This window comes from Haemorhous mexicanus, chromosome Z, assembly GCF_027477595.1.
Source record: "Haemorhous mexicanus isolate bHaeMex1 chromosome Z, bHaeMex1.pri, whole genome shotgun sequence".
Classification (NCBI taxonomy): domain Eukaryota; kingdom Metazoa; phylum Chordata; class Aves; order Passeriformes; family Fringillidae; genus Haemorhous; species Haemorhous mexicanus.
In genome coordinates, this window is record NC_082381.1 from 60,074,005 (window position 1) to 60,093,086 (window position 19,082).

A 19,082-nucleotide genomic window follows, 5' to 3' on the forward strand; every position below is an offset into this window, starting at 1 on the left:
AGAACCAGTCATTTGATTTTCAGAATTGCTGGGTGTCCAAGTATCATATTCACTGAGTAATTGGAAATGAGAGGTTCAAAGAATATCTGAAAATTCAGTTGTAATTGTGAATTGTCTTTCTATAAGATTCCTCTTCTGCATATGGTTAAAGATTTAATACAGAAGTCAGTATCATTAATTCATGACAAATGAACTGCATTGGACAGAACTTGGAGATTTTCCTATAGATTTTTCAGGAGATCATAATTGACAAAAGCTTGCTCTGAACAGATTACTTCTTTCCATTTTGTCTTTCCTTTTATTTTTGTTTTGTTCTTAGTTATTGTTTGTAAGGTTTTTATTCTAATAAAGAATGTCTACTGTTGCATAGTGCTAACATAGTGTATTTTTTGTTATGTGTGTTTAGCCTTACCCAAACCTCCTGGAACACCTGTGGTGACAGAAAGCACAGCAACTAGCATAACGTTGACTTGGGATTCTGGAAACCCTGAGCCAGTTTCGTACTACATAATCCAACACAAACCCAAAAACTCAGAGGAGCCATATAAAGAAATTGATGGGGTGGCCACAACACGTTACAGCGTGGCTGGCCTAAGCCCGTATTCAGAGTATGAATTTCGGGTAGTTGCTGTAAATAACATTGGGCGAGGGCCACCCAGTGAGCCTGTGTCAACAAGGACTTCAGAACAAGCACCTTCAAGTGCACCACGCAATGTACAGGCCCGTATGCTGAGCTCCACCACCATTCTGGTACAGTGGGAAGAGCCCGAGGAGCCTAATGGGCAAATTCAAGGTTACAGAGTGTATTACACCATGGACCCCACTCAACATGTCAACAGTTGGATGAAGCACAATGTGGCTGACAGCCATATTACCACTATTGGGAATCTGGTACCCCAGAAAACATACTCTGTGAAGGTTCTTGCTTTTACTTCTGTTGGGGATGGACCACTTTCTAGTGACATTCAAGTCATCACTCAAACAGGAGGTAAGCTAGCAATGAGCAAAATTTGTTAGAGAGACTTTCAGTTTAAAATGTTGCAAAAAAACTACCCTTCAAGTATAGCCAGTTTATTCAGGCAGTTTTTGCAGATAACCTTTCTCAATTCTGCAGTGCAAGTTATCTTTCAGGGTGGAAGTTACCCCATCATGCTTTCTTTTTACATCAGTGTCAAGAACTGTATCTGCAGTGCACCTGACATCTCAGGGAGACCTTCATCCTAGAGGTGGCCAAATCTTTCAGCTTTTGCTTGGCAGTGCTCTGTGCACTAAACCTGCTTGTCACTAATTCTTCATAGCTTTTTTTGAGGTGTTACTTGTGGGTTTTGGTGGATTTTCTTTAGGCGACATGCAGTTCTCCTGTGCCATATCGCTCTAGGGAATATTGCTTTTGGAAATTTAAAATGTATGTGTACTGCATATGCATTCAAATAGTTGGTAAAGATTGTGAGAGCACAGAAAACATGAGAGCATTAAATACAGCAAACCTTTGTGTACGTTCAAGCAAGCAGGTTTGGATTTATACGTCAAATCAAAGCTGCCCCAACAAAATGCTTTCCACAGGGTCACTATTTTCTTGGTTTATGTTTGCAGTTAGGTTGTTTTGTTTCTGTTCAAGAACTTTTAGGTCCATGAATTAGTTTTACTAGTAGAGGACAAGCAAGCACAGTAAAAAACATGGCAGAAAAGTTTTTAGGAAATCTAAAGTGAGAAGCTCTGGTAGAACTGCACGAAGTGTTTTATTGTAGCAATAAGGAAAAAAAGGTCCTTAGCAGTTTAGAGAAAGCTGTATGAAGTATTACTGTTGGCCAGTGATTTCCTAGAAATATATAACAGTACTTGAATTTTTTAGTACAGGAAAGTTTCCTGTTGCAGAATTTAGCATCCCTCAAATTCTTAAAAACAGATCTATAAAGTATAACTGTAGTTATGTTTCATCCAGTTTTTACTTATGCATTTTACCAGCATGCATTTAATAAAGACAGAAATTGATTTATTGTCCTGGAATCATACTAGGTGTTGTGTTGCACCAAGATCTAGATGTTACCTTTTGCAGTACCTCAGTTAAGAAGTTATGAAATTTGCAGATGTAAATGTCAATGTATACACCACAGTTTAATTTTGGCATTTGCAACCATTTTCAGAGAACTAGTTTTTATATTGACATCTGACTTCTGATTGAATCCACATTCGTAAGGCTTTTCCAGAAGAAGGTTTAGTCAGCTCCTTATCAGTGTTTTCACTCACAACTGTAAACTTCTTTGATTAGTAAGTGTCTGACAGTGGGCTTCCCCATTGAAGGATGAAGGAATCAAAATAATGAGCACTGAGGCTCAGCTGGACTGGCCCAAGTTACATTACTTTCTGAGGTCACTTCAGAGAAGTAAGCATGTCCATCTGTTTCTGATTACTGTTGCAGTCTGAAGAAATTACAACAGCATTAACAGTGCTGGAGGGTTTCTTAATACATTATTTCAATTTTTAATTGTGACTATGTTAAAAAAATTGAAAGAAAACAAAGAATGGGGCATACAGGAAGCATATTTAAACACTGATACTTTTACTTGAAATACAAATGTTTTAAGTGGCAAAAGAGATAGAAACTATAAAAGTTGAGTGAAGTTGTCCAGTTCAGGGTATGGTTAAAAACTAGGATTTGCCCATCTCTATCCAGTAGTTTCTCTTCAGTGAACGTCATAGAAGAAAATGCCCTCCTTGCCCTTCTCTTCCCAATTTGTTTTTGTGTACATCTGAGTATGATTGTTTTAGTTAAAATCTCTCAAGATCAAACACATTCCAAATATTAAAGCTAAAATAAAGTGCCGTTTAAGGACAGGGAAAATGGATTTAATGGAAACATTTCAAAAGAGTTAAAGTAGGAATGGGATGCTGATTACATTTGGTTGATTTTATTTTAAACAAATAAGCCTGCCATTATATATATATTTAGCTTAACCCTCACTTTGGGGATATTAAAGCATATATAAAAGAAAGTCTTGCTGACATGTGTGACTTACAGGGTCTGTTAGATAGTTCAGAGTTTTCCTGCCTTAAGTGTTTTCTGATCTTTGGAGAGAGATTATAAAAATGAATAACTTGTTCTTAAAAATACTGTTCAGAGGAATTTTTATTTTCTTAGTATAACAGAATTACTCTTTTGAAACGGGTGTATGAATGGCTTCTTTCTTTGCAGATGAGCTGAAACTCTGCTGGTAGTGAAATTTAGGTTTTTAATTAAAATATTGACTGAGAGCATGTAGTTTGAGGAGAAGAGAAATATATATTTTTCAGACAACCAGACACTGAAAAAAAAACCCCAAAAAATTTCGGTTTTGGTGTTCAGTATTTTTCTTAAGCATTTGAAGGCAAATCCATGTCATATTGCCCAGTTGTTTTCAGCGGTGCTTTCTTTATGATAAAAAGACCCAATTTTAACAGGTTCTGTAATCAGAAGAGAGCTGTGGAGCTGAACCTTTGGAGTAAAAGGAAACCAATTCAAAATGTTAAGAAAGTCTTTACTCCTCATTTTGGGTCAAAGGATTAGATTCCATTGAGGATGGAGTCAGGACTAGTCTATTATGTAGGTTAATTGACGTACCAAATTTTAGAATTAAGAAAGATTGATACTAGTTTTAGTGTGATACATCTTTTCATTTTTGTTCCTGTTCTTGTTCCTGTTCTTGTTCCTGTTCTTGTTCTTGTTCTTGCTCTTGCTCTTGCTCTTGTTCTTGTTTTTTTACTTTGTTAGAAAACAAAATTTGCTTGTGTCCAGTTTAGCTGCTCAGATTGTCCCTCTCATAACTCCTTTCTGGGCTTAAACTGGTACTCTAAGCAACATATTTTATTGTGTGTACCAAGAAAATTTAGAGTTTTGAACTGTCACATTTTGGGTTTTCATTTAATTTTAAACCTGCAAAGAGAGGCTAGCTACTAAAGGAATAAGTGAATCTTGTTTTTATTCTGAACTTAGATAGAAAGACAGGAGAGAATACACAAGGTCTTTTGAATAGTGGATTACTGGAAAAAGAGATAGGGGAAAAAAAGAATAAATATTCACAGAAATTAAGGTGTACCTGGTAGCAAATATTTCTGGGGAAAAAAACTTAAAACACAAAACATATTAGTTTTAAATTAAGATTCTCCATTATTTGAAGACTGAGATTTATTATAATTATTATAGGGTAATGCTTTGAACGTAGGAAAAAGGGCAGTAATGAGAAGTTCAAGTATCTGACTTGCAGGGCAAATTAATGGAGCCTTGCATTCAACAAAATTAATGTTTCTGGAGTTCTTGTGGTAAAAGAAGATTAGAAGTTCAGAGAAAGAATTGGTAGCAACTAAGTACTGTTCTGTGTTTTAGCAAGCTAGCTACTTTTTTAGATATTTAATTTTTTTTCATGAACACATAAATGGGAAGATCTGATGTCCCTGAAACTCCATAGTCCTAGCCTAGTGTCTTTTGCAGCATTTCGTGGAATGGACTTCCGCATGAAAAGAGTTGAGAACATGTACCTAGAAACTCAAAAAACAAGAAAGCAGGTAGGAGAAATTTAGGGTTGAAAGGGACCTCTGGAGATCATCCAGCCCAACTCGTCTGCCAAAGCAGGGTCACCTGGAACACGTGACAAAGGAACACGTCCAGGTGGGTTTTGGATGTCTCCAGAGAGGGAAACACCACAACCTCCCTGGGCAGCCTGTTCCAATTCTCTGCCTCCCTCAATATAAAGAAGCTCTTCCTCAGGTTAAGGAGAAATTTATTGTGTTTTAATATAGGGCCATTTCATCATCCTCTCTGTGGCCACCACTGGAAAGAAACTGCCATTGTCCTTGTGGCATCCCCCGTTGAGATACCCTTATGTATTGATGCTGAGGTTTGGTGTAGGATAGCATTTTAACTGACTTAAATTTTAAAACTTGGCTCAAGGGACATTTCTGGTCAGGCAGGAAAGACTATTTCAGCTTTTGAATAACTCCCCTACTATCAATGCACAGGTAGCTTTGTTAAGTGTTGTAGTCTCTGTTTTACTTCATTTAAATGCTAACAAGATGAGTTCAGTATTGAGGATCTTCGCTTCACACACTGATATTTTATCTTTTCACTATGTTCTTTAGTCATTCAGACAAGACCAGGTAGACTCTGTCTTTAAGACTGACTGATCTTTATTTTATTCTCTGGGCTCCCACTATGTCAGTTAGAGACAATATTTGAAGAAAGTGATTTATTGATTTCTGACTATTTTTCACATAATATACTATGCTTTTTTAAAATCTGAAATATATAGTAGTTAATTATTTTGAGTGCTGTGGTTCTTTATTTGATACTGCAAGCCTCAGGTATCTTCAGACTCATTAGAAGAGATTATTTCAGTTGTAGCAGAGACAGGGAGAACACAAAGCACATATTACTTTGTATGTTACACTGTGCACATTTTATTTTGCATGTTACCCATTTTATTTTTAAATTATATTTTATTAGGACTTGTTCTTTCAAAAAATACATATTTTGTTTAAAAAGCAAAAACTCTGGAGCACAGTAGCTCCTCAGTTGTAAGAGTTCCTCTGTAGAGTTTCATGCTTCTTTCAGAGAAATCAGAAGCATAAAATCTTGGTCCCTTTAGGTTCCCTTCTGATTGTAAATTCTCTTGATCGATCTATAGTCCTTTGCAAAGCTGGTTTCTTATAGAACTCACTGAGTTTTTCTTTGGTACTGGGTTCATACCAGAGTTTATAGGCAATAAAGTGTGTCTAGTTTCTGTTATTTTGGCTTTGTTTTCTTTCTTTGTCATCTTTTATCTGTTTGGAGCAATGCAGACTTCCCTGTCACCTTTTTCTTCTGTCAGTGTTTACAGCATCAGAATTGTCTAACTGTGGTTAAAAAATCCAAGGGGAGACTGGATTTTAAAGCAAGGTATTATTTTGACAAACAGCATTTGGAAAAGTCCAATTAGCCATCAGCTTGTATTATAAAATGATTGAGAATTGCAGACCTAAGATGACAAAGGGTTTGGGTTTTTCTAAAAGCAAGACTTGGAGAATGAGGGTTATAAAACATGTAGAGAGTCAGGAAATACCCTTCATTCTCCATCTGCTGCCATATTTATCGTAACAGATGGTACCAGCTTTCATATGAGTCACTTGACTGATCATTTACTATTACTGCCTGGCTGTGTTCTACAATTCATGTATCCATACATTAAGTACAGATCATAGCATTACAGGACAATTCAGGCTGGCAGGATGATTATCTGAGGAAGTGTCCAGCCACAGCCACTGCCCAGGTCAGGCTCAGCTCTGGGGTCAGACTGAGTTTCTTAGGGCTTCACCCACTTGATGTGTAAAACACCCCAGGGCTGGTATGGTCCAGCCTCCTTGGGCCCTGGCTGCATTTCTGCATTGTCCTGAACCTCTCATGTTTTCAACTTGTTCCACTGCCTCTCCCTTGCCACACTCTGTGAAGAGCCTGGCTACATCTCTTCCATTCCTTCTGTCACTGCTGGGAGTGCTGTTGGGAGCCATCCATTCTCCCAGCTGAGCCATCACCAGCACTGCAGCCTCTTCTTGCAAAATTAGAATCTGTCACAAATACTTAGTTGATGTTTCCTCTAATGGTTCCCCATGCTTTGGGATCATTTCCTCTTTGCACTTTGCAGGACTCAGGCAGTGGTCTCTTTTTAGATGAGACTTCTTTTAGAAAAATGTCTAATTAGTCCTGTCTCTTTTTTATTCCTGTAAAAGAGTAGGTCTCCTTTCACTCTCACTCACTCATTAATGAAGTCCACCCAGGAGCTGGAGGAATTTGTACCTCATGGATAAAGGTTCTGTTTGTTGAAAGTTAGATATCAAATCTGCACCAGAATACACAAGGGCAGTGTTCTCCTCAAATTGGTATTCTGTAGAAGCCTGGGGAAGATAAAAATGAAAATACCAAATTATTTTAAGAGTTTACTCTGTGAATTTTTTAGGTCTTTTACTGTACCAAAAGAACATACTTGTAATGTTGTCATAGAATTCTTCTCTGATAAATGTTGTGAAACCATCATTATTGCCACATCCTACTTCTTACACCTGTTCTCAGTGCATGCTAAGAAGTACATCTTTTTATTTTTCCCCTGAAAAAATGAAAGCATGTCAGATTTTATTCTTGAACAGCTAGAAATGCTGTGGAAAACTGTTTCATGCCTTATCAATGGCACTATTAACTGAAAGTAATGTTTTAGAACTTGGTTGCCAAAGCTATTGTACATAATCCAATGAAATAGTTATGTTTTCCTGTCTTTTCATAGTCAACCTTATCATTTGCTTCACATTTGAAGAAGTAAATTAGGATAACATTAAGTGTGGATAATTTCTGTGACCATTGCACAAGATAGTTATTGACTAGTGCAGTCAAAAGTGCATTTTGCTTCTTGCACTTAGAAAGTGTTGTCACTAGAAATTCAACTATTTTCTTAAATATACCAGTCATTAAAGGGTGGAAATACTTCACTTAATGAGAAATTAGCTGAATATCTCTTCACTAGGTGATAACTACTTCAGGTTAAACAAGCTGGGTTTTGTATGTGGGTGTCTTCTTAAAGACTAGGATGTGTTTAGTACCTTTCATTTATGAACTTAGACAAAAAATTAATGTCTGGAAATGCATGTAATAGGTTTAACACTTTATTCTAGACTATTTCAGCTCATCATATGTTGTATTAGCTTTTTCTCATGCATGCACAAATATATAGATGTATGTATTTGCCATTTCACATATAGGTTATTAGATTGCTGGTATTCATCACCAGGCATCTGTTCAATTGCATTTCAGTTCTGTTTGCTTTATTTACACTGCAAAAGCATTTATTTGAAATTCTTGATACTTTTTTAACAGGTCAATTAAATGTATCATTTTACTTTTTCTGTGCTTAGATAATTTTGTTTCATAGTACTGTGAATCAATTTGTTTAAGTTCAGTAAGATAAATAAAAGTAATATTGCGCACCATATTCGGATAACGTTTTAAAAGATTTGAAAATATTGAAGTATCCAAGTAAATAATTGGCAACACTGCTCAACTTTTTTTTAGTGCCTGGTCAACCATTGAACTTCAAAGCAGAACCTGAGTCTGAAACGAGCATACTGCTTTCCTGGACACCTCCACGGTCTGATACCATTTCCAGCTATGAACTGGTTTACAAAGATGGAGAGCATGGGGAGGAAGTAAGTGGCAAGATTGTGCATCTTTTAAGTTATCTTTAATAAGTTGGACATAAAATGCAGCAATGGTTTAAATTTCATATATTAGTAACTTATTTTAGTAGAAATGCCTTGATATTTAGGTTTTTTTAAGTTCAGCAGTTAGCCCAGTGACAGACTGAAAGTGTGTAAACAGCAGAAAATGTTGTCAGTGTTTACCAGCCAGTGGAATTTTGCTGTAGATGGCAATGAATCTTCCACAGAAATTCCATCCAGTTTCAGACATTATTTATGTCTCTTTGAGCCTGTTTGTCTATAAAGACTTGGAATCAAAAATATTTGAGGACATTTTATGGACCCATTAAGCCTTTTTTGAGCTTACACCTGAACTTTGGAATCTATTTTCAGCCTCAGATAATTTTTGCTTTTCTGTGCCATTGTGTAAGAGAATTCCTGAGCTTTTCTTATCTTTCAGTAATATTTGAGAAGAAAACAGGAAGTTCTTTTTAAAGATTAAGACCTGCAATAGACTTTTTCTGTACCATTACTTCATAAAAAATTTTCAGTCTGTGGGCGTCTATCATTTTTGTGCCATAAACTGTAGAATAAACTGTTCTTCTGGTAGGGAAAATGCCATTTTAACAGGTGTCACAGAGAAAGAAAGAAGCCAGGATTCTCAGAAGGACACAGGAGATTGTCAGCCTCATTGGTTTCTCCTGCGTCTTCAAGTCCTTGCTGATGCTTCAACGGAGCTTATGTTTATGGCAGCTTCACACATACACTGTGAATTCATGAGCTTATTTTGTGTAAGGGGGCCAGGTCCATATCTCACTTCCCAATAGAATGCACGCTGCTGCTTAGTAAGTTAACCTGTGGAAGAATTTGCTTTTAATAATTTGAATACAAATATAACTACAAGGTTAACCCAAGATGACTTACACTATAAAATCATTGATGTAAAAGACAGTTATAGGTAAGGCTTCGTTCATGTGGTATTGTCTGAAAAGCCTTTTGTACTTTGTATGTAGCTATTTGTTCCTCAAACAGTCAAGTTTTGTTTGTGGCTCTGAGTTTCACCCGTTAAACTGTTGACTTGAAAAATAGTTTGTTACTGTTCATCAAAAGAAATGTATTCAGTTTTGTTTTTGTTTAGTTTCGTTTTGTTCTGCTTTATTTTCTTGAATTCAAGTTTTTCTCTGTGGTTTTATCCCGGCACAAAAACATGGAGGCAATATAGGGAATTCAGAGTCTCTGAATACTAACCAAGGCATTTTCCTATTACCTACCTTTAGCAACGGGTTTCCACGGAACCTACTACATCATACCGTCTGCAAGGCTTAAGGCCAAACAGCCTGTACCTGTTCCGCCTAGCTGCACGGTCTCCTCAAGGCCTGGGTGCCTCAACAGCAGAAATCTCAGCCAGAACCATGCAGTCAAGTAGGTGTCTTTCCTTTAAATATTTATTCTCTGTGTTTCTATTAATCTCGGTAGCCCAGGTAGGCAGAAACAGGGAAAAAAGCAAAATACGGTATTCATGTTGCTTGATGCGGCAAAAGAATGCTTAAAATATGAAGTTTTGAGGTGTATTGTGATCAACTTAATATATGAGTGGCTTTTAGATAGTTTCAAAAAACAACCCAAATAAACCAGTGTCTAAGGAGGCAGTATAAAGATGGCATAATGAAATTTTATTTTATAATAAGGTGAAATGCTGTATCATGCAATAAGTGTACATTAAAAAAGTCTTTAACCAATAAAATTCCACCTCCCTACTCTGCACACTTCCTAGGTAGTTTCTGCAGCATCTCCCTGAAGTGCAAAAATTTGTATCAAAAAAGTTTAAAAATGTGGATCACGTTGAATATTTCAGTCTTCATCAGATATTTCTTAGCAACTCTTCTGTACTGTCTTATTCTGATTTTGTTACATTTTCTTAATCTGGACTTTTTATGATGTTCAGTCATTTCCACCCTGAGAAAAACTGTTTGAGATGTAATTTGTCAGGGACTAGTATATACACCTTAAAACATTTAAATTAAGACTTAACTAAAGCAATCAGCTATGATGTCCAGAAGGATTATTCTTGCTTGATAAGTTAGGTTCTCCTGACAGTTTGCATTACAATGTGTCATTGAAAAACTTAGTACAATTCAGTTTGTATTTGTTTTAAATTAAATTGCCTGTTCTTAAAGTAAGATAATTCAAAACAGAAAATTCAGTTTCTCAGTTGACATTAGTCTTTTTAATTTGCAGTCATAGTCTTTTTTATTTGCAGTCATGACATGTGAATAGACTATCATCCCTTGTTAGTGTTACGTATGTATATCAATTAGTGTGACTGGAGACACAGTGTGGCTCACCTTTAAGCAAAGGTAAATGTGTTTCTGAGGCATTTCTAAGGCACTTGGAATAAGCACAAAAAAACACATGTAACACAAGGTTAGTTTTAGATATAGTGGCAAGGCAATTTTTCAGTTTAGTAATTCAGAATGAATAATTTGATTAAGAAATAGGTATTTATTTATTCCAAGAGCCATTTCAACAATTTAGAATGCTCGTTATCTTATATTGGGTGAAGATTGCTTAGACTGCATACAAAACGAATATTTGGGAGCCAAGGCTATGTGTTCCATAAGGCACATTGCCATTTTCTCTTCTTGCATATAAGAATATGTCATGTTTATCTCAGCCTCATGTCTTCAGATAGTAGCGAAATCCAGTTGATTTCAGTGGTCAGATCCAAGTTATTTGCTGCAAAGATTACATCTTTTTTTTTAAAAATGTGCAATTAAGAAAAAAATATATGCATTAGTAAAACTGGTTAAAGTAGCCTTCAAATTAGCCTCAGTTACATAGGTGCAATATTTTGCATTTTCAGAGTATATTGGATTAAAAATTAATAAACCTATGTGATTTTATTAGCAATATTCACCAGAATGTGTTACTGCCTTTCATCTTGGTATCAGAGGAAGATGCTGCAGGGATTTATTTCTTTTCTGTAAGACTCTTAAGGGACAATTTATATGTGTTTCACTTCCTGCACAAGTTAATGGTAGAAGGGAATCCATTTCTTTTGAGTAGTTGATTACTGAATTAGTCTATAAAAATAACCCAAAATGTGTTAATTCTCATCTGCTCTTCCCTCCACCTCCCCTACTTAATTGAAATTCTAGTAAATTCCCTCCTATCTTCCCTTTGGAGGAGCAGTGTACCATACTGAGTAAAAAGCCATTGATCCCTGTAGAAAGAGCTGTAGGGAACCAAAGGATACAAGTGTAAATGCAGTAGGTCACAGCAGGGTCCTAGACCTTCTCTGTTGTTTTAATTCTGTTTGATGTGACTATTGTAACTACATATAAGTATCTGTTTGTTTCTTTTTTCCCTTAAGAAACTGAACGAAAAGGTGGAGAGGGGGATGTAAAGGGGAAAAAAGATCTTGCACACAAAATTTATGTTTTTCTTACAAGACAGGAGGCAGAGATAGGAAAGGAGTTCACATCCTCTCCTTCTGCTAGCGAGTTTGAATTATGGCTCCTTTTTTTGGTGCTCTGAATGATCTTTTAGTAAGCATAGGTTTTGGTAAGTCAAAGTGCATTTAAGCACATAAATGCATACCTAACTTTCAGTACTTGATTTGCCTCACTGAAAGCAGTGCAATGACATGCATGCTTAGATGCTCTGAAGCTTGGAGAAGGTAAATACGCTAACATACTCCTTTGAGAACAAATGAGTAAAGGTGAGCATTTCTGCTCTGGAAGACTGGTGATGCTGACAGGAGATGAAACAAAGTCAGAAACTCACATTCTGAGGTGTCGAGCTTGTAAATTCACTTTGTAAAATGAATACCTGCTTTCTTTATATGTTGTTTGGGGTAGATTTTTTTTTTTTTTTTTTGTAGAAATAATATACATTACTGGTAGGATTAATTCTTTGCTAGCAAAGGTGTCTCCAAAAGGAGTAAAAAAAATAAAACTGACAGCTGATCTAGGGTAAGTACAAGTTACAGTCAGAATCAACAAGCCTGTCACTTTTTCCTGGTAGGTAAATCTTTGGCTAAGACTTTCATCATCTTCTATGGACTGCATGCTCATAGTATGTTAGCTACAGTGAATGTTTCAGTAAATGCTTTCAATTTGAATATAATTTATGGTTGAACTTGTGTCAGGCAGACTCATTAAAAAAATTTTAAAAAGCAGTAATTTGTTTATGAGAATGGAAAGGCTGCAAAAATAGCAACCTATGGAGCAATTTCTAGCAATTATTGCAAGTTTTTAGGAGTTCTGTTAAAGATTTTCTGTCTTAAGGAAAGTAAAGCCACTTGAAGGGGATGTCAAAATTTGTAAGTAAATACCTGTCATGTGTTATTTAAAATGTTGTAGCTTGCACTAATTGCAAGGATTGTAAAGATAGATCAGTAGTCATAGAGGTATCACCTTTTTGTTTTATTTCAAGAAGAATTTTAATTACAGGTAGGTAATATTGTTTTGAGGCTTCATTTTCATATATCTCCCCTACATCCTTTTTCACCATTTAGTTCGCCAGTTCATTTTCAGTTTCCTCATGTTAACAAGCCAAGGTGCATATGATTATCTGACGTTTTGCTTTTTTGAGTTTCTACTTTTTTTTGTTTATTTATTATTTTCATTTGGTTCTCTTTTATTTATTTTTATTTTTTCTTTTTGTTCATTTTTTTCAATCACTTCTATCCTTCCACTCAAATCCTCCTTTAATCCACTACTGAAATTAGAGCCATCAGCTCCTCCTCAAGACATTAGTTGCACAAGCCCCAGCTCCACTAGCATTTTGGTAAGTTGGAAACCTCCACCGGTGGAAAAACAGAATGGCATTATCACTGCATACTCCATCAAGTACATTGGAATTGATGGAGAAGATGTCAAGCCCCATGAAATTTTGGGAATTTCCTCGGACAGTACCCAGTACCTTTTGGAACAGCTGGAAAAGTGGACTGAGTACCGGATCTCTGTGACTGCTCACACTGATGTTGGACCTGGCCCAGAGAGCTTAGCAGTATTGATTCGGACAGATGAAGATGGTATGTTGCCTCCACTACATCAGTTTGCACCTCTATGACTCTGTCATCTGCTGTCTTTTGTATAGGCTAACAATAATTTTTTCTGCTCCTTTTTTTTTTTTTTTTTCCCCAAATATAACCAGATGTTGTCACCCTTTGAGCTTTTTATTCAAAGACTGTTCTTTCTACACCATTTTTCTATTCGGTATTTTTGTATTTTTTTAATCAGAATTTTTTTTTTTTGCAAGTGACAAGAATCTGCTTCTCCTTTGAGCCCATACATATCCTTCCTGCTCCTCCTTTAATAAAAATTGTTCCTAGGGAAAAAACTTCCTGCCTTTTCCTTGATTTTACAGTCATTGCCATTTTTAAGCAGTTGTGCGTATAAACTTTTTTTCAGGTCTTGGTTTTTTGGTTGCTTGTTTGTTTTTTTAACTGCTTTCTTCTTCCATATTGTGCTTTTTGATTTGAGGGTTTTTTTGGGTTGTGGTTTTTTTGTTGGTTTTTTTTTTTTTTAGTTTTGTTTTTTGATCTTAGAAAACTGATGCTCCACACATTTTCTTTTCTTCCATTCTTGAAAGTGACAGAAGACAGCCTTGTAATCAGCCTCCTTTTTATCCTGAGGAAAAAACAAACCAAAATAAAACATAGAACTTGACAAACAAAAAAAAGGGCAACTTTTTTTTTTACTCTTTTGTGGTTTTGTTATTATTATAGTATTATTATTTCAATGATTAAAATCTCTCTTTGTACTATAATGCTTTGAATCTCAAAGCATCTTCCTTGGCTTTTGTACATTTTTACATGTTTTTCTATTTCTCTAATACTCCTTTTTCTTCCATTTTTTGCATCAGTCATGTTTTTTGATCTTTTCACTGAAAGGTAGAGCAGATTTGTTGAGCATCTTCATTTGCTGAATGATTTGTATTCTTCAAAGACAACATAGTGAGTCTGCCCTTTCTTAAAAAAAGCAAAAGAGACATGGGTGGGACAGGTGGCTGTAATTCTCTTCTGTCCAATGATGTTGTTCCAGTTCCTAGTGGTCCTCCTCGCAAAGTCGAGGTGGAGGCTGTCAACTCCTCTGCTGTTAAAGTGTCCTGGCGCTCGCCTGTGCCCAATAAGCAGCACGGTCAGATTCGAGGGTACCAGGTCCACTACGTGAGGATGGAGAACGGAGAGCCAAAGGGTCAGCCCATGCTAAAAGACATCATGCTGGCAGATGCACAGGTAATATGGGCTCTCCATTCTTTTCTAGGTCACAGTGAAATCGTTTCGTTTACTTAAGAGTTGCCTTTTGTTGGTGAGGGTCTTTTTTCTTTATATTGAAGAGTCTGTGAGGTAGCATTTTCTGTCTCTATTTCAACAACTTTTTTTCAGAACACTTGCATTTAAAGGTTCTTGAGCCAAAATAAGACACTTTCTTCTCTGTTGATCTGCAGCAAAATGCTAGGCTATGTTGTTGTTATGATTCTGTTAAACCTGGAGACTTAACGTGTACTCTGAAGTTCAAAAGCATCAGGGTGATCTGATCCAGAGTCAGTGTAGTAAACTGTGCACGGCCTGATCCACCCATTCTCCTATTTCAGTATTTCAGTGGAGAGCCTGGGATCATTAGGAGCCTGTGTTAGCCTGTTATTACAGTGTTTCTCTGATTAGCTTGTATGCACCTCACTACACATTTCACAATAAATTAATGTTCTTAAGGTAACTTTGGAAACCACTGAGGTATTATACTTGACATTATTCATATGAGGAGCTTCAATAAAATGAGGAAATTAGTTTGAATAGGTATGTGCTTATTTATATTGCAAAATTTTCCATCTATTTTAGAAATTATGAGAATATGAGATAATGAAAACATCCAGATTAAAAATCTTCTCAAACTAGGATTTTAGTGATTGAGATGTACCAGCACTCCGTAAAACTTAAGATTTACAAAGTTCCTGACGCTGAAGGGGTCATCCTATGGGAAACTATTATCCATTTTGCATGTCTCACTGCTAGCTCACAGTTTATAACTGGATTGACTGGAAATAAAAATAAATTATTAACGTAAATCAAAGAGTAAAATCTGTTTTGTAAACATTTTACATGAGGAAACAAATAGGGGGTTGCCTTTTTTTTCCTTCAGTTTTGGTTCTGAATGTCATGTTTGCAAGACCTCTTTGGAGAATAGATCTTTTACACCTGCATTTTGCTCATGACGCTATTTGCAAAATACTGGGTCCGTTTCTGGAGGACTCTGCTGCCAGTACAGACTTTTCTTGTGTTGGAAAACGTGGCGTTCTTTTGGTTTAAATTCAGTGGAGACAGAGATGAAAGTAGATCAGGAAGTGGGAAGGGAAAGGACATGCTACTGTGCTTTGGTTCTCCTTTTTACAAATTTTTGCTTTCAGCCTCTCTCTGGTAGGGGATTAAAATTATTTTAAGCACTAGAAGGTCAGTAACTGGAGACTAGATGAGATATTTCAATCCAAATATCATAAAGGCAAAAGTTGTATTTCTTCTTTTGTCAAGTATAGCTTTGACCAGCCCACTTGCCACTGTTTCAGGAAGGATAGTCAACTCCTTTCTCTTTCCACCACTCCTTCCTGCCTGTAGTACTTCTATGATACATGTGATCAAGGCTTGTGCAGGTATGAAGACCTTGATGGCAAAATATCTGGGTGGTTTCAAAACTTTATACATTGAATTAGTTTAGGAAATGGAAGTATATAGCCTGGTAACTTTATTAAATAAGCCAGGTAGCCTTTAATTCTTCCTTGGTAACTTTTAATAAAAAACTGTTATAAAATAGTACTACAAGAGGATTCATTACTTCTTTTATTTGTCAGTGAAAGAGAAGTAGCTGGATTTTAGGGAAAACAGAAATGGAATTGAAAATGCCTGGCCTGATTTAATTAACCAAATTTCATGTGATTCTACATGGATAATTTGAACTGTACATGACTTTTTCAGACATCTTTCATATTCATTTTACTATAAAGAAGAAAACTTTATCTCAACCAGGCTACAAATCTCCTTATTTCTTTTGTTTTTCCTTTCTACTTCCTTTACTGTAAATTAGTGGGAATATGATGATACTACTGAACATGTAAGTATTTTTTGACTGGGCAGAAAAACATTGTGTGTTTTGGTTGAGACTTTTTGTCTTGCTTGTTTGCTTGTAGCACTCTATGGTTTTGTTTTGGGTTAGGGTTTTTTTTTTTTTTTGGTGCTTTCTTTGAGTTTGGGGTTTTTTTTGTTGTTTTGCAGGGTGTTTTTTTGACATCTGCACAAATGCATGTTCCTAACATAAAAGGTTTTCTCTCTTGACACCTTTTTCCTTTGTTGTTTTGGGTTTTTTTTCCTTTTCTTTTTACCCCAGGGAGAGTAGGGTTACTGTTGCTTGCCTTTTTGGGGTTTAGCATGATGCCAAAATGTACAGCGCTGATTTGTGTTTTCATCTTTTTGATGGCTGATTTGTGTTTTCATCTTTTTGATGGCTGTCACTAACTTTGCCTTGCAATTTCTTCTTTACAAGGTGATAGAAAAATGAAATAGAAGTGGTTCAGAGTTACATGCCAATAGTTGTATTTTTCTGTATTCATTTTAAAATTAAAATTTTTTTGTGAAACTAAAAGTAGAAGTCAGTTGTACTTTCTTTTGTATAAAATAAGTACATGCTATCAGGAAAGCCAGATGCTCTGCAGTGTTTGTGCCTAAGTAATAATGTTTGCCGTATCCAAACAACACTTTCAAACATTACATACAGCCATAGCTCTTGCACCATGAAGTACTGTTTTTTTTTACATGAAACTAATGTCTTCATAAGTCTTTCTGTTTTGTGGTTTTGTGGTGGTTTTTGGTTTTTTTGCCTTTCACAGTTTAATTCTGGTAGTACCAGGTTCAGTTTTCTTATGAAAGATATGAAGTCTTTCTTACTGATTTTGGCCTTACAGTCCAGTTAAATTCTGAGATCAAGTCTAAGTTGATCTTTTGAAAGTAGATTTTTATGTGTTGTTTCATTCTGTTGTTTGGGTTTGTTTGTTTTTTTTTTTTTTAACTTGAGCTATTTTGCCCACTCATTCGGATCATTACCTAATTATTTAATTAAATTGCTAATAACTGACTGTAGATACAATGCTGAATTCAGATCACATATTTACTAAGTTCATATCCACCATCTTGAGAAATCCATGCGCTATGAATAGTGCGGCCCATGATTTTCTTATAAACTTTTCATGGTTGTTGCATCTGAGGGATGTGTGATTGCACATTTGCTATTTATTTAGATGTATAAATACACCATCTCTCTGGCAGCATTGAAATACTGTGCAAGTTCATTCCGCCATATGAAAATGCAAAGGAGTAGTCCAGTGGTTACATGATGGAAGCTGGGGACTCCAGGCTCATCAGTTACCTCCAAACACTGTCCTTTAATATTTACATATGAGATTTATTTATATTATGAGTGTCAAAACTTACTCCTCTTGCTGTCCCTGTAGCAGGACATAAGTCTAGTAGATTTCTCATATGCCGTTCAGCATCTTCTGTGTGCATATACATGTGTGTGCACACACAGATGAAAAGATGCCCCCTTGCTCTGATATTTACAGTTTGATGCTGCAGTTACTTTGATCTATCTGCAGAGATACTTGTTTTTTAGCTGCTGTCATCTGAGGGCCATCAGATATATCCTCTGACTAGATTTTTAATGGCGTTTTACATAGTTCTTTTAGACCTGAAGGGCTGGTTGTTTCTGAAGTCCTTTCAGATATTGAGAAGTGCAGTCTTCCCAGTGACAGAGATTGCAGTGAAAGTGTTATTGAAGTAACAAAGCTTTTTTTGTTCAGCTAAACCATCATTACTTACAAAGTGTGCATGTAAATGCACACATTTTTCTTACTAGGCATTTTAGAACTATACCTGTGATATCCTGTTAATGATTAAGTTAAACTGAGTTTCTCATATCTGCATGTGCATGTGTTTCACAATGTCAGTAGTATTCCTCAGGCAAGGTATTTCAGAAGACTTTTTTCACTGTTCCCACCACTAAGCCTTTGGCCTTTTGCTCTAAACTACCTGAGGTATACTGTTTAGATGTGTGCTGTCTTTCTTTGCTTAAGTGAATGAAATGTTTGGCATTATCAAGTATTTCACACAGTACAGTCTGTTGGTACACTCACATGCTTGCTATCACTGGCAATAGCTCAAAAGTGTAAAATAAATGGGTTTCTAAAGGATTCTGCATTCTCCTGGCAAACAATCTATTTTAAATTAATTGTTCCTCTTTTATTTTCTTTCATCTTAGGAAATGATAATTTCTGGGCTCCAGCCTGAAACCACATACTCTTTCACTGTGACAGCTTATACAACTAAAGGTGACGGTGCACGCAGCAAACCCAAACTTGTATCTACTACTGGTGCAGGTAATACTTTTATACAAATTGAGCTCTAAATGAATCCTTTGACTTTTTCTGCTACTGTTTTGTTCCTACTGTTTGGAAGTCTCCTGTTGTGTGAAAAGTGTTTCTAGGACTAAAGATTTTCTGTTTCAGTATTTGGACCTTCATTTTTTTAGATAAAAATAGAGCAGTGACTCCCTTTATCCCTTTCTTAGTTCCTGATGAGGTCACTTGATAATTTTTAGTAGCTCTTCCACTAAAATTGGTGTCTTCTTTGAGAGGAAAAAATAGAAATTCGGAGCTCAGAAGGATACTTGAAAAACTTGTAAAGGGCTTTCATGATCTTCGTGAAAGTAGCAGCACTGCTGCCTGTTAGTAAAAACATTGAAAGAGCCCATCTGTATGAAACTCACAACTTATCTCAGAAGAATGTAATTATTAAAGCAGAGAATTGGAAAACATAATGAAACTCCATCCTGTGAAACCCT

The 19,082-nt window shown here is 36.0% G+C and overlaps 1 protein-coding gene across 1 annotated transcript in view; it reads left to right on the plus strand.

Moving 5' to 3' along the window:
- PTPRD (protein tyrosine phosphatase receptor type D) overlaps positions 1–19,082 on the plus strand; it is a 368,121-nt gene that overhangs the window by 232,385 nt on the left and 116,654 nt on the right. Inside the window, exons 8-13 of the mRNA XM_059874048.1 lie at positions 407–988; positions 8,066–8,199; positions 9,468–9,612; positions 12,923–13,228; positions 14,241–14,434; positions 18,501–18,618. Coding sequence (XP_059730031.1) covers positions 407–988; positions 8,066–8,199; positions 9,468–9,612; positions 12,923–13,228; positions 14,241–14,434; positions 18,501–18,618 — 1,479 coding nt within the window. The remainder of the gene's footprint in view (positions 1–406; positions 989–8,065; positions 8,200–9,467; positions 9,613–12,922; positions 13,229–14,240; positions 14,435–18,500; positions 18,619–19,082) is intronic.